The sequence below is a fragment of the Ambystoma mexicanum genome, chromosome 5p (assembly GCF_040938575.1).
Source record: "Ambystoma mexicanum isolate Mex_15411 chromosome 5p, UKY_AmexF1_1, whole genome shotgun sequence".
Classification (NCBI taxonomy): Eukaryota; Metazoa; Chordata; class Amphibia; order Caudata; family Ambystomatidae; genus Ambystoma; species Ambystoma mexicanum.
The window spans coordinates 1,115,685,883-1,115,700,897 of NC_090930.1; the positions used below are offsets into that span (position 1 = coordinate 1,115,685,883).

Genomic DNA, 15,015 nt, shown 5'->3' on the forward strand with positions numbered 1-15,015 from the left:
ATTACTTCATAGTAACTTACTTCGAAGTTATTCCTTTTAAAAAACAAATTTAAGTATATGGGGCGTGGGAGTAAGAGTCTGAAAGGGGTGGGAAGGAGCTTAGGGTAGGGCTGCTAGTATAAGGAAAGGGGGAGTTGGGGGGAACCCTCCAAATTAAAATAAAAAAATGTGATTCATTTTTTCAAAGGAATTACTTCAAAGTAATTCCTGTTGGTAAAACAACATGGAACCATCCCACCTACACTATGATCATCCTATATATTCTATAACTTATGTCAGGAGGTACACCTGAAACATTTGAGGATGTATATAGCTGTTTTCTCAATTTCGGATTCCTTCTATTTCTAGTACTGGGAACAAAGGATATTTGCTGTTAATATCCATCTCATTCAACTCTGCATTGTCTTTTTTTGATTCTGGAGAATATCTTTATGGATGGTCATTCCGCTTTCTGTTGCCCTGTGGCAAGATTTCAAAGTGTTCAAGATTTGTGATCAGACTCAGAAGACTGTAGGCCCGACAAGGAACTAAGCATTATACCGTGGACCCAGTTGTCTTTTTCTTGTATTCTTAGAATATTCTAACTGTTTTTTTTTTTATAGACTAAACTCAATCCTGTTTAAGAAATTCCCCCTGTTTCTGTGCATACCACATGTTGGATTGTTAAATGCACTCCTGTAACTTCTATGATTCTTTAGAATGACTTTAATTCCTTCTAGAATCTGTGATTCTTCTTTCTCGGAGGCAACCTAGGACGTTGAACTAGAACCATTGAAGTATTTCTGGCTTTACACTTTTATGCAGTGATAGTAGAAACGTTTTACGGAGTCATCTGTGCTTTTATCTGTTACAGACGTATTGCTTCACCTGATTGTACATCATAGCATGTTTGCTCATACCCTGGCTTCCCTCTTTGCCCTTCACACATTATTTGCATAAAATATCCATTATACTTGCTATTGAATACATGCTTCTTATGATGACATTTTTATTTCAGCAACAGAGGGGTTGCAAATATACCTTACTCCTCTTTCTTATACTGAAGTCTGTACTTTTGAATAAGTAAGATTGTGTGGACACAAATGCACTATGGTAACCCAGTATGCAGCTAACAACTGCACTTCTTCCTGTAGAGAAAACAGAAGATGACATAGAACGGGAGGCAAGACTGGTAGAACAGTGGGTGGGCTTGACGGAAGAGAGGAATGCTGTGCTGGTGCCTGCTCCAGGCAGCGGAATCCCTGGCTCCCCTGCCAACTGGTAAGTGAGGAGGTAACGGAAAAAAAAGCTAATCCGTTGAAGAATAATTGCCACTACACCTTTATTGTAATTGTTGTATCTGCATCCTTCATTTAGCTCTTCCCTTGCCCATTCAAAGATTCCATATTGGTGGAGCAGAAGGTTGCTTTTTTTACGTCGAATTTCATTGTTTGTAAAAAAAAATATTCTCTTATGATTTTTCTGAGTGCAAGCTACCTAGAGTCTGAAAATGCCATCAGCGTTTTACAGTCACAATAACATGAGTTATATGTTTGGTTTTTAAAAGCTATTTCTTTAGTAAGGAGACCGCATTTGTGATTTTAGTTGTCTTGCATATAAGAGTTTTGGTTAAGGGGTGGTTTTAACAAGGTAATTTTCCACAACATTCAAGTGCATTCTGTGCAATTAAAGAATCTATGTCCTTTTTCTTTCTCGAAAACATAGCTATAGGGACGCGATTGTCATCTTCCAAAATGTCTGCTAATGCTCACCTCAATAAAGAAACATTTGGATTATATATGTAACACTTTTACTAAGTATGCATTGTAACGTGTTCAATGAAATATTTCTTCTCAACTCCAGATTGTTCAGGTTTACATAATAAAAAAGCATGTGACCATTAGTAAGCCCTTTACTAATCTTATATATGTCCTAAATATAGTGACCCTATTTTGTCCATAGGACTTTCCTTCCTCATTGTCTTGGGGGGCTAACACATACTTTTCTAATGCCATCGCGTAATGTTTTTATAAAATTCCACACAGCAAAGGTTTAACAAGTGTGCAGATCTTCATCCTCAAATTATTGATATCTGCAGCCAAATGTTTACACCAATTTATTTCACCCTTAATTCAATTGTTCTGTTGATCTAAAATCTAATTAGTGTGGAAAGTCCTATGGGATTCCCCTCAGAAACCTGGTCTGGGACCCTTCTCATTTGGCAGGCGCTCTCTGATCTCGACCCTGGGTGTGATGTACTGCGGCAGAATCACATGGGTGATGGGGGGAATCAGACCAGGAAGACTGGGAGGAACCCCTTTTTTAACTTTCCCCGTGACCACTCCCTTCTGATGGCCTTTTGCCACTTTAAAGAAGTTGAAAAAACAAATGTCCTTAAAATAAACTGTGTCCCAGAATCCCTCAGGGCCTCTGACGAAGTAGAGGGCTGAGGAGGCATGCAGAAGGAAAGGACAGGCAAATAGGCCTAATAGCCTTTGCCAGAGTCCGGCAATTAACACTAAAGGCTTCCACCTGTAGTTAATTGCCCCATCTGAGAGGCATAAAAGGCTGCAGCAGGAAGGAGCTGGACCAGGAGCCATAAGGTTGGCAGTAGTAGCAGAAGAAGAGGCGGAGCATGAGGCTGGCAGTTCACATTGAAGTGTGACCAGTTAAAGGATGTTGGCATGAGAGAAGAGCAGATTTCAGCTGCATGTTCTGAGTTGGTCCTGTGCTCGCAAACCCTGTCTGGCTGTGGCAGCACTGGAAGAAGTTAACTGTTTCCCAAGGTGCGCCCAATAGTCGTGACTGCACAGCTGAGGTTGTGCAGATACTCTAGGCCCGTGTGCAGAAGCAAGCCGGGGGGGCGGAGTAGGAGAGAAGGTGACTGTCCATGGTCGAAGCCGGATCCCGAACACCCATGCCGCAGAGGGTTGTGGGTCCCAAGAGTGGCTGAAGTCTTAGTAGCAGAACGAAAATTTGGGAATTGGAAGCCGCCTGCAACTGCTGTGTTTTGGAGCCGGTGAGTAAAGATCTGTACTCTAATTCACTAAAAACTCCTTGCCGGTAACTGTAACCAGCTTCATTTGAACTTGCGTAGCAGTAGAAGCGAGTAAATGTTTCTTGCCGTGGGAAGTCTTTTAAACAAAGGGAATGTATCACACGCACATTTAACACAAGTCAAAGTGCTTGCTTGTGAAAAAAGCCTTTTGTTTTCCATTGTTACCTTATATAAGTGAACCGGAGTGGTTGCGTGTCTCCAATCAAGAGGGAGAATGTTGATAGTAATCACTTGCATGGTAGCAGCTGACTTTCCACGGATTGTTACAAGATCATTGCACCAAAGAAAGGTTGTGTATGAATGATTGTAATTCCGATCAACGTTAAAGCAGAATTCTATGCAGATAAAAGGGACCGCAAGTATTTACAATCTTTTGAAGTGGAATTCTCCATCATAGAGTGGTCGTGTGTACCTAATTCTGTTTGCCTTAAGAAGTCTGAATCTTGTAATATCTACAACAAAGTACTTTTGAATTGTAGACGTTGCTGAAGTAGCAAGAAGAACAAGCATTGTCCAAGCCAGTAGGCAAAATCCTTCATAATGTGAAACCAGCCCTATTTAGATCAAACGACCAATATGTTGAAGTTGTCAAAGTTGTTACAAATCCAGTGTCCTCTGATGCAAATGTGACAAGGTTATCCAAGGCTGGAAGAGTGGCAATACAGCGTTGAGGTAACTGCTGGAATAACAAAGGTCTATATAAAACTAGTGAAGGGAGCTGGGTGCTCGTTAAAATAACTTATCAACAATCTATAGAGCTGGGACTGTTGAAGCTGTCTAGAACCCAGACTAAAAAAGGCTGCCCCTTTCTCATGACCTAGGAAGGAAGAGTGCCTTGCCTACCTGTGGAGGTTGAAGAGTCTTGTCTGTAAGTTAGCTGATACATTCTTAAATTACCAAAGTTGCATCAGAGGTAATAGAATGGTGGTTGCCTATAAAATTGTCAGACTATTAAGGTGGTTGAAGCAATTGTACTCTGTGAAGCAAAGGAGCATGCATTCACAGTACCATTAAAAGAAGGGAGTTGGCACGGGGAAAGCAACTCCCTTCGAAGAAGCATCCTGACAAGTCATAGCAAAGACGCTGCAGAGAACAGTTGTTGAAGCAGAAATAGTACTTTTCTTTGAACTTTATCAGGCTTATCCTGGAAGGAGGATATCCAGGACTACCATTGGTGCTGTTTTCTTTGTGGAAATTGGAAAGGGAACTTTTCAACAAAGAAAGAAATAACTGTTACCAGTGGATTTCTGTTGGTGGATTTTTGTTTTCTTATGGAACTTTCAAGAACAGATTCAAGATTTTTCTTTTCGAAGAGATTGACTTTGGACATTCCTGGGAAAGGGATCTGCCCAGGTCAAGTAGAGGTTATCCAAGTCACTGGTTATTTGGTAATCATTTATTTATGTTTATGATTTACGTTGGCTGTTTTGTTGTTTAATGTGAGGGCCATTTGTGTGTATGCTAGGATATTGTCCCTTAGAACCTAGACTAGGTAGGCAACACCCTAGAGTAGGCTTAGTTAGGTTTTCTTTGCACTTTCTTTTGTTAATAAAATGTAAAATACTGAGAAAACTACAAGCAGTTGTTTGTCTCGCATTACTGACCCCTCACCATGTTAATCTCACAATGTTTCCAACATACTCTTTCCAACTCTCAATATTGCCCCAATAATATATAAAAACACTTTTGCCTATTTCGGTAGGGGAAGGAAACATGTTAAAAATGGGGCTACCTACCCAAAGGACATTTACTACTGTAGATACATGTGCACTTTTTCCCTTACAGCACATTATGTGTGACTTCATGTTTGTTCTGTACTCAGAGTTAATGGGAAATATCATACAAATAGCCACAATCTATAAAAAAAAGAGCCACTGCTCTCTTATCAAGTTCTTTGCATTTTTCACCTCATTTTGAATGTATTGGCTTCAGTGGTTGAAACCCAGTCATCAAAAGATAAAAGCGGCAATGCCATTAGTTACGTGTCTAATAATTTCTCATAAAAACACAGCTGTGATGACTTTGCACCACAAAGCCTACACTTGGCCCTGTAAGGACACATATGTGATGGCTTTGCCACAACATGCCAGCATTTCCCCACGTTAAGGACACACCTCTGGTATTGCTCTGCCCCAATATGCAAGTGTAATATATCTGTCTGCCACAGTCCGGCAATGACCCATATGCTGGCTCTGGTTTTGAGTAGTTTTAGGGTTTGTGCAACATTTTAGTTTAGTGGTACGCAGTTTGCTATGCCAGTTGTGGATACTCAACATGGCCGCCGGGGATGACCATGGTATTGTATTAAGATGAACACCTAGTGGTTATGTCAACTCACACGTCTACGAGACAAACATGGCCACGATTCCAACGCTGCTCGCAGTGGGACGCTTTGCAATGTTCCTAGAGAGTTTAGGAGTGTAGGATTACTATGGGTACCTTTTTTTTTGCTTTTGGGGGCCTGTTTCAAAATGGGAAGAGCACATTTAGAAATATAGACACAGTAAAACAGACTACCCCTCCCTTATGCACATTTACTAATGAGCTACTACTTCCGCGAGCAGGTTTTAATCAATATCTGCTCGTATACCAGAGATTCTTTTAAAAAAAGCAAATGTTTTAATCTACTTTTTCTTTTTTTTCATAGAAAATGTATAAACAAGTTTGGTATCTCACAAGGAAAACATAAAAATACTCAGCGATAACTGTTCACTGTTGAGTATACACCATACACAGAATGAGTACAACATACTAGGTGAGAAAATAGTGTTCGCACCGAGGGGTTAGTACACCAACATGTGTGAGAGTATAATTTTAACATAACATATGCACTTTTTAAAAATGACACAGAATTCATACATTTCACAATCTGTTGTACTGGGCATCTACTGATATGTATGTTACAGCACACGTAATGCGGTCCTATTAATTTAAGAAATAAAGTGACTCAATACATTTGTTTTTTAAAAATAATCTCTGGTATACAAGCAGATATTGAAGTTGGTCTCATTAGTACATGTGCATAACGGAGGGGTAGCCCGTTTTACTCTTTCTATATTTCTAAGTGTGCTTTTCGGAATGGGACACAACAGTGATTTTAATCACTTCATTCATAATGGTCTTTTTGCCATTATAGAATATATTCTTTGATGAGTAGGTATGGTCAGACTGCTCCTTTGTGTTTAAAATGCCCATTCGGACTGATTGATGCAGGGATAGACGCAAGTGTCACAATCCTGTAGTCCTTGCGTGGAGGTAGCACAAACTCCTGCCTCCCCGTAGGGTCTTGGTGTCTGCACATGTACAGTACACCAAACTACTTTGACCTTCTGGGGAAAGAGGGTTAGGGCCCGCAGGATTGGATGGGTAGGGATGTTAGGGTAACCAGAAAGATGGTTAGGGGGCGTTTGTGGATTGTTAGGGGGAATTGGGGTAAATTATTCTCGACCCTGGAAGGCTGCGCCCACTCATGCACACACACACACACACTCTCTGGGTGATGAGCACAAGGTGCCATAGATCAGTGCAACGACTTTGCATTACCCCACACGTACATTGGTGTGATTGATTGGCTTTGCGTTACCCCACACATACATTGGTGTCAATTCATTACCTCATAAACTACATGAGTGCTTTGCAATACGTCATGCAAACTGGTGCAATTAATTGCATTACTTCATGCAACTTAGACCCATCAATAATTGAGGTCTGCTCACTGCAGAGTTTTCTGGAAATTGCAATGATCAAAGATGATCGGAAAAACATGTGCAGGGCAATCAAAATACAAGGTTACTTAGCTTTGGCCGTATGTGCATTGTAACCACGGTGCATCATTAGGCGGTCTGGGCATTGCTCTTAGGTCTGGAACACTCCGGCGAGGAAAGAAAGGAAACAAACATTAGTGTTTGGCTTGTAAGCCTCTGTATAGTCACTCGCAGGGCTTAGCTTTAACGTGGCAATGCATAGTTATCAGAGTTTGAAACGAGCAGCATTCGGCGTGATATACAGGCTTGAAGTGCGCAAGGAATATTAAAAGAATATTATACAAGATCACAGCGTTCGCCATGTATTACTGAGTGATGGCTAATACGCTACTTATCTTGAGGATAGCAGGTCCTGAAGGAGATCAGGCGTGGGCGCGGCCCCGCTAATAGTACCACTGCAGTTGCTCATTGTGGAAAGATTCATTGAGGTCATAGTCCTGAGCGCAAGCGGCTCGTGTTTCTTTGACACGCGCACATACATGTTCGATTGGGCGTATTCTGGGCTTCACGAAGCCTGTGTGGAGTACGGCCTAGCATGCAGGGAACTGTAGTGCTGAAGGCACTGGGGGCTCCATAGAGTAGTTAGAACTGGTGGTTTTTGATGCTGTACTTGTGTCTTGAGGCTTCTGGGACCAGAATGGCAACAGGAACACCCGCAAGAGGGGAAGATGTGACATCTGCTGGGGCATACTAATGCTACAGTCTTATGTTTGACATATTTGCCCCCATTGTTCTTGACAATGAGATTGAGCAAGTATGTGTGTTTGGCTAATTATGCAGAACAAACTCTCTATTCCCTATATGACGAAAAGGGATTTGCCCCGAGGAAGGCTGGCTAGAGAAATAACCAAAACCCCTACAGCTGAAACTCGAGTTGGCCGATGCTTAATTGGTTCCCTGGAGATGTTTGATTTCCTGTTTATTTGGGTTGTGTTGCCCCATTGGATGAGCTTTATACGCTGCTGGGCTCTATCAACAAGGGCACATGGCTAATGAACTTTTAAAGTGCCTGGACTGCTGGTAAAGCAGGCCCCTGTGTAGATTAGTATATTGTGATGTTTGCACAATTTCATGGTTCTGAGTGATGATGTTGTGTGAGTCTGGTCTCATGTTTTCTGGTTTAAGAGGAACCTGAGGGCGTCCTCACTTCTTTTCCCCATGTATCCTCCTCTTGGGTGGCCAGGGAAAGGCAATTGTTCTTGGATCCTGACCCTGGGGGTGGAGATGCGAGGGAGAATCACCTGGGTAGAGGAGACTTGGGGAGTGGGGAGGAGACATCCTTAGGTGTGACACAGTATCCCCCATTTCCCTTTCATGGTGAGTCCTCTGCACCTCAAGCCTTTACAAGCTATTGTCAATCCGTTCCCTGTTTTTCTCTTAAAATATTCCCGAGGAAACACCAGTTTGGTACTGGCATGAGGAAGAGACCAACTAGAGGAACACATCCTCACTTTATTAACACACACACATACAGACATCCATTGTGTACTGGGACGAGGAGGAGGCCAGCAAGATTAATGTTTCAACAGTGAGCAGTCTAGTCCTTTTTGGACCAATCATGGTGGCAGGAACTTTAAAAGCAGGAAGTATTGTGGAAATGGAGGCAGCTGTGGAAGCAGGGCTGCGACCTCCTGGATTAAAGCAGACCTCTCTGGAAAAGCGGCATAAACCCTTAAGAAGATGCAGAGCGTATGCAGCGGGAAGCAAAGCTGAAGGAAGCTGGAGGCCGGTGGTGGACCGCAAGACAAAACCGGTGTGACCCAGCAAAGCGGTCGCAGGAACCCCGAGCTGTAGGAGATGCATCGTTTAGTGAGCGAAGCCACGGAGAGCCGCTGGGAGACTAAGCGAGGTGCCGCACGGGAAAGAGAGAGCTTGTGGTGGCAGGAGACCTCAGAGGCAAGCCATAAGCTCCGACCGGTTAGTCTTCCAAGCAGGGGGGCACTGGTATGGCCGGCGAGCCTGCAAAGCGAGCAATGAACATCGATTTGAATGAAAGCAAGTATTTCTGTGAATACCACTTTGAGTGAGAGCAAGTTTAAGCACTTTTGAATACTGAAACTTCCTGATATAAAGAACTGTATGATTTGAGAAAATAAGCATTGGATGGAGCCAAAAGAAATATTGCTAAATAAGCATTGACGATAGCCAAGAGAATTCAAGGAACTGTATGATATGAGGAAACAAGCATTGGCCAGAGACAAAAGATATATTAGTGGACAAGCATTGGCAAGAGCCAAGAAAATTCAAGGAACTGTATGCTATGAGAAAACAAGCATTGGCAAGGGCCAGGAGAAAATAAGAAAGTGCAACAAGGGCATGGTGGCCAACCAAGCCACAATACACTATCAAGAGGGTGTGATATATGTGAATGAATCAAGCGACACTGTCAAGCTGAAGCAGTGGTCATGTGTTGATGGAAAAGAAGCAAGTAAGGTGTATCGGTTGTGTGACCTGTAATGGGTGGACCGTGTGGTCTGACAACTGCCCTTAGACCAAGTGCACCCATGTATGGAAAAGCCACTGAAAGCACCCACAAAGAAGCTTGTGTTTGAATTGCAAAGGAACTTTTATGTGATTTGAAGTCAAGGAACTGAACTACATATGTGAATTGGTGAAAGTTAACCATATCATCTGCACTGGGAAGTGTCCCAAGGATATGTGTTGTTTTTGGAAAGCTGAAACACTTGAGCTCTAGGGGAAGGGAACCCCTGTGCCTTGTGAGCTATCTTGAACTTGGGGAATGGAACGCTGGTTACAAGCCAGGAGCTGGAAGAAGCTCTGAACTCTTATTTGAACACTACTTATTTTGATGCCGCCATCCCTGCACATTGTATACATTTAGATGTAAGGGCAAGTATAGGTTTTGGACACACAGACATTGGCTTTGGACCTCGTGACACAGACTATCCTTAGTTTTATTTAGGTGGAGAAATCCCACCTTAGCATAGGGGCACAATAGGCCTTATTCCCCCATACATTTTTTTGTTAATAAAAGTTTTTTCATCCAACTTTAATTTGTTTTTTGGGTCTCGTTTGTGATGTCTTCACAGGTTATATGTCACAGGGGAAATGTGTACATTGTTGTGATGTAAACGTTGGGCCTACATTTTATGTATAGGCATTTTGCAATAGAATATGTACTTCTAATAAACATATATATTACACGGCCACGTTAGTGGCCGTGTAGTTAGGGTTAAGTTGCTGTTTCCATAGGAAGAGCACTTTTTGGGCGGCTTATAACTTCGCTCCCCCTGGACGAATCATCACCAAACTTTGCAAAAAAAGTATATGGCCCACTCTGAATTTTTTTGCATGATGTTTGGTCCGGGGGGGGCAAAGTTAAAGGGGGGGGTCCCAAAACATTTTTTTTCCCCATAGACTGATGGGGGAAAACTTTGCGCACAGCTACAGGCCAAACAGCTGGATGGATTTGCACCAAATTTGAGGCAGTGGCAGGGGCTTGGGCGTGAAAGCGTGCTTTTGCGAATTTTGTGACAATCATCCAATAGTTCCTTTAAAAACGATCAAAAAGTATGTCTCTAAAAATTAGTGATATCTATGTCACACTTCCCTGTTCGCTCCGTGGAGAACATTGAAATTGGCTATTCCGTGGCGCGCTGCCCGCGACCATGTTGCGCTTTAACCGATTGATTGTGGCACAGCGTGAAGTGCGTCGTAATCTTTCGATACGTCCGCCATGTTTACTTCGTTTTCTGTTGAACGTGAACATCGGCGCTAACATACCTAAACGAAAAAGGCACCAATGCACTTATAACACTTATGGAACACTGTTTCGAAAGGTGAGCGTTAATGAGACATGGTAGTAGAAAGTCAAACATTGAAGTATTCTTGTTAGCACTGTCATACGGTACAGTGGGACTTGCTACTCATTGTACGAAATGAACTTACTGTGTCCATTTTACAATACATAAACATTACTGCAGTCAGACTGGTGGGAATCTGAGGCAGCCACCTGCTCTATTTCGTACACACAGCCCTTCTGCACGTGTACGCCAGTAGCGGTTCTCATAAATAGACGCTGATATGTTGTAGCAAAATGAAATGTATTTGCATTCGGAGTGAAGGCCACTGCATATTGGTCGACACCCATAAGGGTCCCTTGTTTTTTACCTTGAGGTACAGGCAAAGAGTAGAAAGAATGTAGGGAGTAACAGTTTGAAAAACATATTGTTCGATAAGGTTATGCCTCAAAAACTTTTGCACCGACCATGAGAAATTAGTTCCCGAACAGGCAGTCTTCCACATACACTAGTGTCTAACTAGAGCAAACGCAATGGAGGTGGTCCACATCATGTAAGTGTATTTTTGCCACCTATATAGCCAATTGACGTTATGTTTTAGTTTGTAAAAAAATATATATATTTTCCCTAATGTTTTACAAGTTTTATGTGCCGTTGCAATTTTATTCCTATTATGGACATTGCACATTGTCGCCGTTTGTAGGGTGCCACTACATTTCCCCAAATTAAAATAATATTTAATAAAAAGGTATGTGTTAGAATTCTTTTTTGTGCACAGGTTGTGCAGTGGTACACGTTTTATTTCCCCTTCCACCGTGCAGCTACTTCCAAACAAAAATTGTATTATTAATAACGACGTTCCAGCTTTCTGTGCCGTTCGATTTATTTTTCCAATTATGGACATTGCACATTGTCGCCGTCCCTAGGGTCCCGCTACATTTCCTCCTTTTGAATTAATTTTTTACTGAAAATGTTATGTAGTACAACTGTGGTTTATCCAAAGGTTGCATATTCATACATATTTTAATTCACATTTCCTCCTCAGATACTTTCTTCTCTATTGTGATTGTCACGGATTACAGATGCCAAGTGACGGGTTCTTTAACCGTCAAATACAACTGTTCATAACCGGCTGTCTGAGCATCCTAATTCACTGGGATGATCGTGTGGGCCCTCTGTTTCCCTACGCTGCTGCCGCTATAAGAAGTAACATTCCATCCTTTCTGGTGGTGTAGATCACAGCGGTTGATGTCGTCTTGCACATCAATGTGGGAGGAAAATGACTATTGTGGCGGTAACGCTTACTTTCTGTGTGGAAAAAAACAATGTGACCTTTAACCTTGTCATTGTCGACCAAAGAGACAAACTTAATACTTCTATGGAAAAGTGAATAGTGCCATCTTTTCGCACAGTTCATTGTGAAACAAAACTACTTTACTACTTGCATAGGGAGATGATTTTGCTCACTTTATTGTGAAATAAAATTACTGGACACATTTTTAAATTTTAGTGTTTTCTTTACAAATTTACTCTCTGTTTTCACAATGTGGCATGCTATGTTGCAGGTCGTAATGTGTTCTTTTGTAGGTGCTACATCACGGCATGTACGTCCATATGGACGCATTTATTTAAGCTGCCAAGGAACGTTATGGAGAAAGGTACTCCATACCACTTGCATTGGCTACGGGAGGGTCAGGCCCATCTCATATGCATTAGTGCCGTCAGGCCAATTTCTGTCACTGTCAGCCCAATTTCTGTCACCCAGTTGCCCTATGCACAGAAATGTTTGTGCAATAATATATGGTTACACCCTCCCAATACACATATCTTCACACCTTTCCACCTGTGTCACTTACAAAATTATGTGTCGAAACGTGAGTGGTAATGGTGTTGCATCCAGTATTTCTGACGTCATTGCGCTTCGCATCACAGAGTTTGTTTTGCATTTTATGTCAACGTAAGTACACTACTCCTTTGCTGTTTTCTCGCACATTTTTACAGAACAAAATTTGTACATGTACAACACATGTATGTAAAGGTCATTGACAATGACTGAAAAGCTTTGTGTTGTGCATGTGATAGTCTTTTCATATTTAACGGTACAGCTTCCGTCTCTGAGGGGTAGCCTCTATGTATGGGTAGTGCCCACAATGTCGGGGATATGGCTAAGGGAGAAAATATTGCATTGAGGTCGCCATGTCCACCAGGGACTGCCTTTCTGGTAAACGTCTTGCTCATAACCACACATTTATCAAGGAACACAAATGTGGTGCTGCCATAACCGTAACACAGTTTCTTTTTTGCTTTCTGCAGCCTGCAATGGAAAGCAAAGAAGGCTTTCTAATCCAATGCCCATCTTCCCTTTATATGGTATCCATCTTTAAAAAGGATTTGTTTTCTTCAGCCGGGAACGGCAGAGGCGTTCCGGTTGAAGACAAAAAAATCCTCTTTCTTGGTACCACAAATTACTGCTGTAAAATCTCGATTGATAATGGCATTTATCCCCCACTCTTTGGGGAGGAATGGGGGTGAATGATCCAGAAACGTCGGTATGCACTCTTGCTTATCGTGTTGCACACTTGCATTGTGGAGTTCTGTGCCGGAAATTTTGCAGTTAGAGGTTCTTACAAGAATACCCAATGTACTTTCGCACTATCAACCAGTTACACATGTCATTGTGAAGTGTGTATGACTGTTCGAACACTCCCCCATGCTGTACGTCAGCATATGATAATGTGGAATTCTTCGAAAGGTGGGCAGTTACTTCAAGTGTTCCTTTACAGTCGTATGCTTACGTGTTACTATTAGAACCCTGATAAATGTGGTTGAAAATGTTTGTTAAAGTAATGTTATGATGCATTTATACTACTAAAAACCTAAGGCATTCAGTTAAAAAAAGTTTGTTACAGGGACGTTATGGTTACGTTGCCCTCCCAAAAACCTGTAAAATTCACTACAAAAAAAACTTTGTTGAGGGGACGTTATGGTTAAGTTGCCCTATGAAAAACCTGTGCACTTGACTAAAAAAAATGTTTTCGCCCTCCCCATTGTGGTTCAAATTAAAAAACGAAAAACCCCTGAAATTCACCAGTTATGGCAGACTGAGCCCCCTTACTTGCCATCGCCACTGTGCACTGCTAACACTAACACCCAGAATATGAAAGGTGTCCTCTGAAATGTCACTGATGACATCACTGACGACATCACATGTTTAGCCTATTTGTTTTCGTTGTTTGCCATAAATATATATACATGTACATTCAGTAAAAAAACTTTGTTAAAGGGATGTTATACTTCACAGTGAAACTAAAAAAACACTGCACATTCCCCCATTATGGTAAGCTAAGCAACCATAACTGCCCGCACCACTGTGCACTGCTAACACTAACACCCAGGACAAGAAAGATGACATCAGAAATGTCATTGATGACATCACTGATGACATCACATGTGTAGCCCCTTCGTTTTTGTTCACTGTCATATCTAGGCCAGGTAGGTGTAGTTACTGACAGTCAGAAAGTTACCTTTGAAAAAGTATTACATTTATAGATATTGCTATTCTCACGTGTTCTTACACTACTTTCCTTAGAAATTAATCGCATCTTATGATGTACATATATTGGGGAAGAAGCAGGCCTGAAGCACAGCAATCATTTTTGTACGTGACTACAATCATGCACATATACACAGTTGCTAATGATACTGCCTCTTGTATGCTTACTTTACACTCCATATATAAGCCTCATATTTGTATGCATTGCAGTCTATTTGTTTTGTGTGTATTACTACAAATATGTTTTTAGTGATGTATTATTATTATTAACAACTGAGTACATGTTTCAGAGACCAGAAAAGTCTGGTACAGACGCATTCACCATTTTATAGTACAACTTTGGAAAGTAGAATTATAGCACCTCTTTGGTGTATGCTGCAGCCAATACCTACCTTTCTGTATGAGTAGGTTCCTGTACTAGAAAGAACATTGCAATGGAATTTTCTTTAGAACGCTACATTGCGTGATGAAGTATGAACTTTATTACACTTCCCGATAATCCCTGATACTTTTTTTTACCAAACTTACATTCTGAACCCCTTGTCTGAAAATTAAATGCCAGTGGCGGCTGCCCAAGGGCAAGTGCTGGGAGCGGAAGAGGCTGAAGGTGATTGGGAGGAAGGCTAGGACCCAGAGGACACATAATGACCAAGGCCACGATATCTCAACGACTGAGGGGTTTAGCACAGGAGGGGAAGGAGGAAGTGAAGAAGAAAGTCTTAAAACGCTTCCGTAATTTTGAGGAGGTCCGGCTCAAGAGGGAGGGGGAGGCTATTCCAGAGGAGGGAGCGAGCTGAGGAAAGAAATTGGCCTCCAGCTCGCTGCTTAGGGAAGCATGTGACACACACACAGAGTTGGAGCCAGAGGAACATAAAGACCTGGAGGGTGAGTATTTGGTGA

At 41.9% G+C, this 15,015-nt stretch overlaps 1 protein-coding gene across 5 annotated transcripts in view; it reads left to right on the forward strand.

Annotated features, from left to right (window-relative positions):
* The window catches only part of KIF13A (kinesin family member 13A), a 2,203,773-nt gene that overhangs the window by 1,492,132 nt on the left and 696,626 nt on the right, over window positions 1-15,015 (forward strand). For all 5 annotated transcript variants that reach the window (XM_069613597.1, XM_069613593.1, XM_069613596.1 and 2 more), the window contains one exon: window positions 1,134-1,260. In XM_069613597.1, coding sequence (XP_069469698.1) covers window positions 1,134-1,260 — 127 coding nt within the window. The remainder of the gene's footprint in view (window positions 1-1,133; window positions 1,261-15,015) is intronic.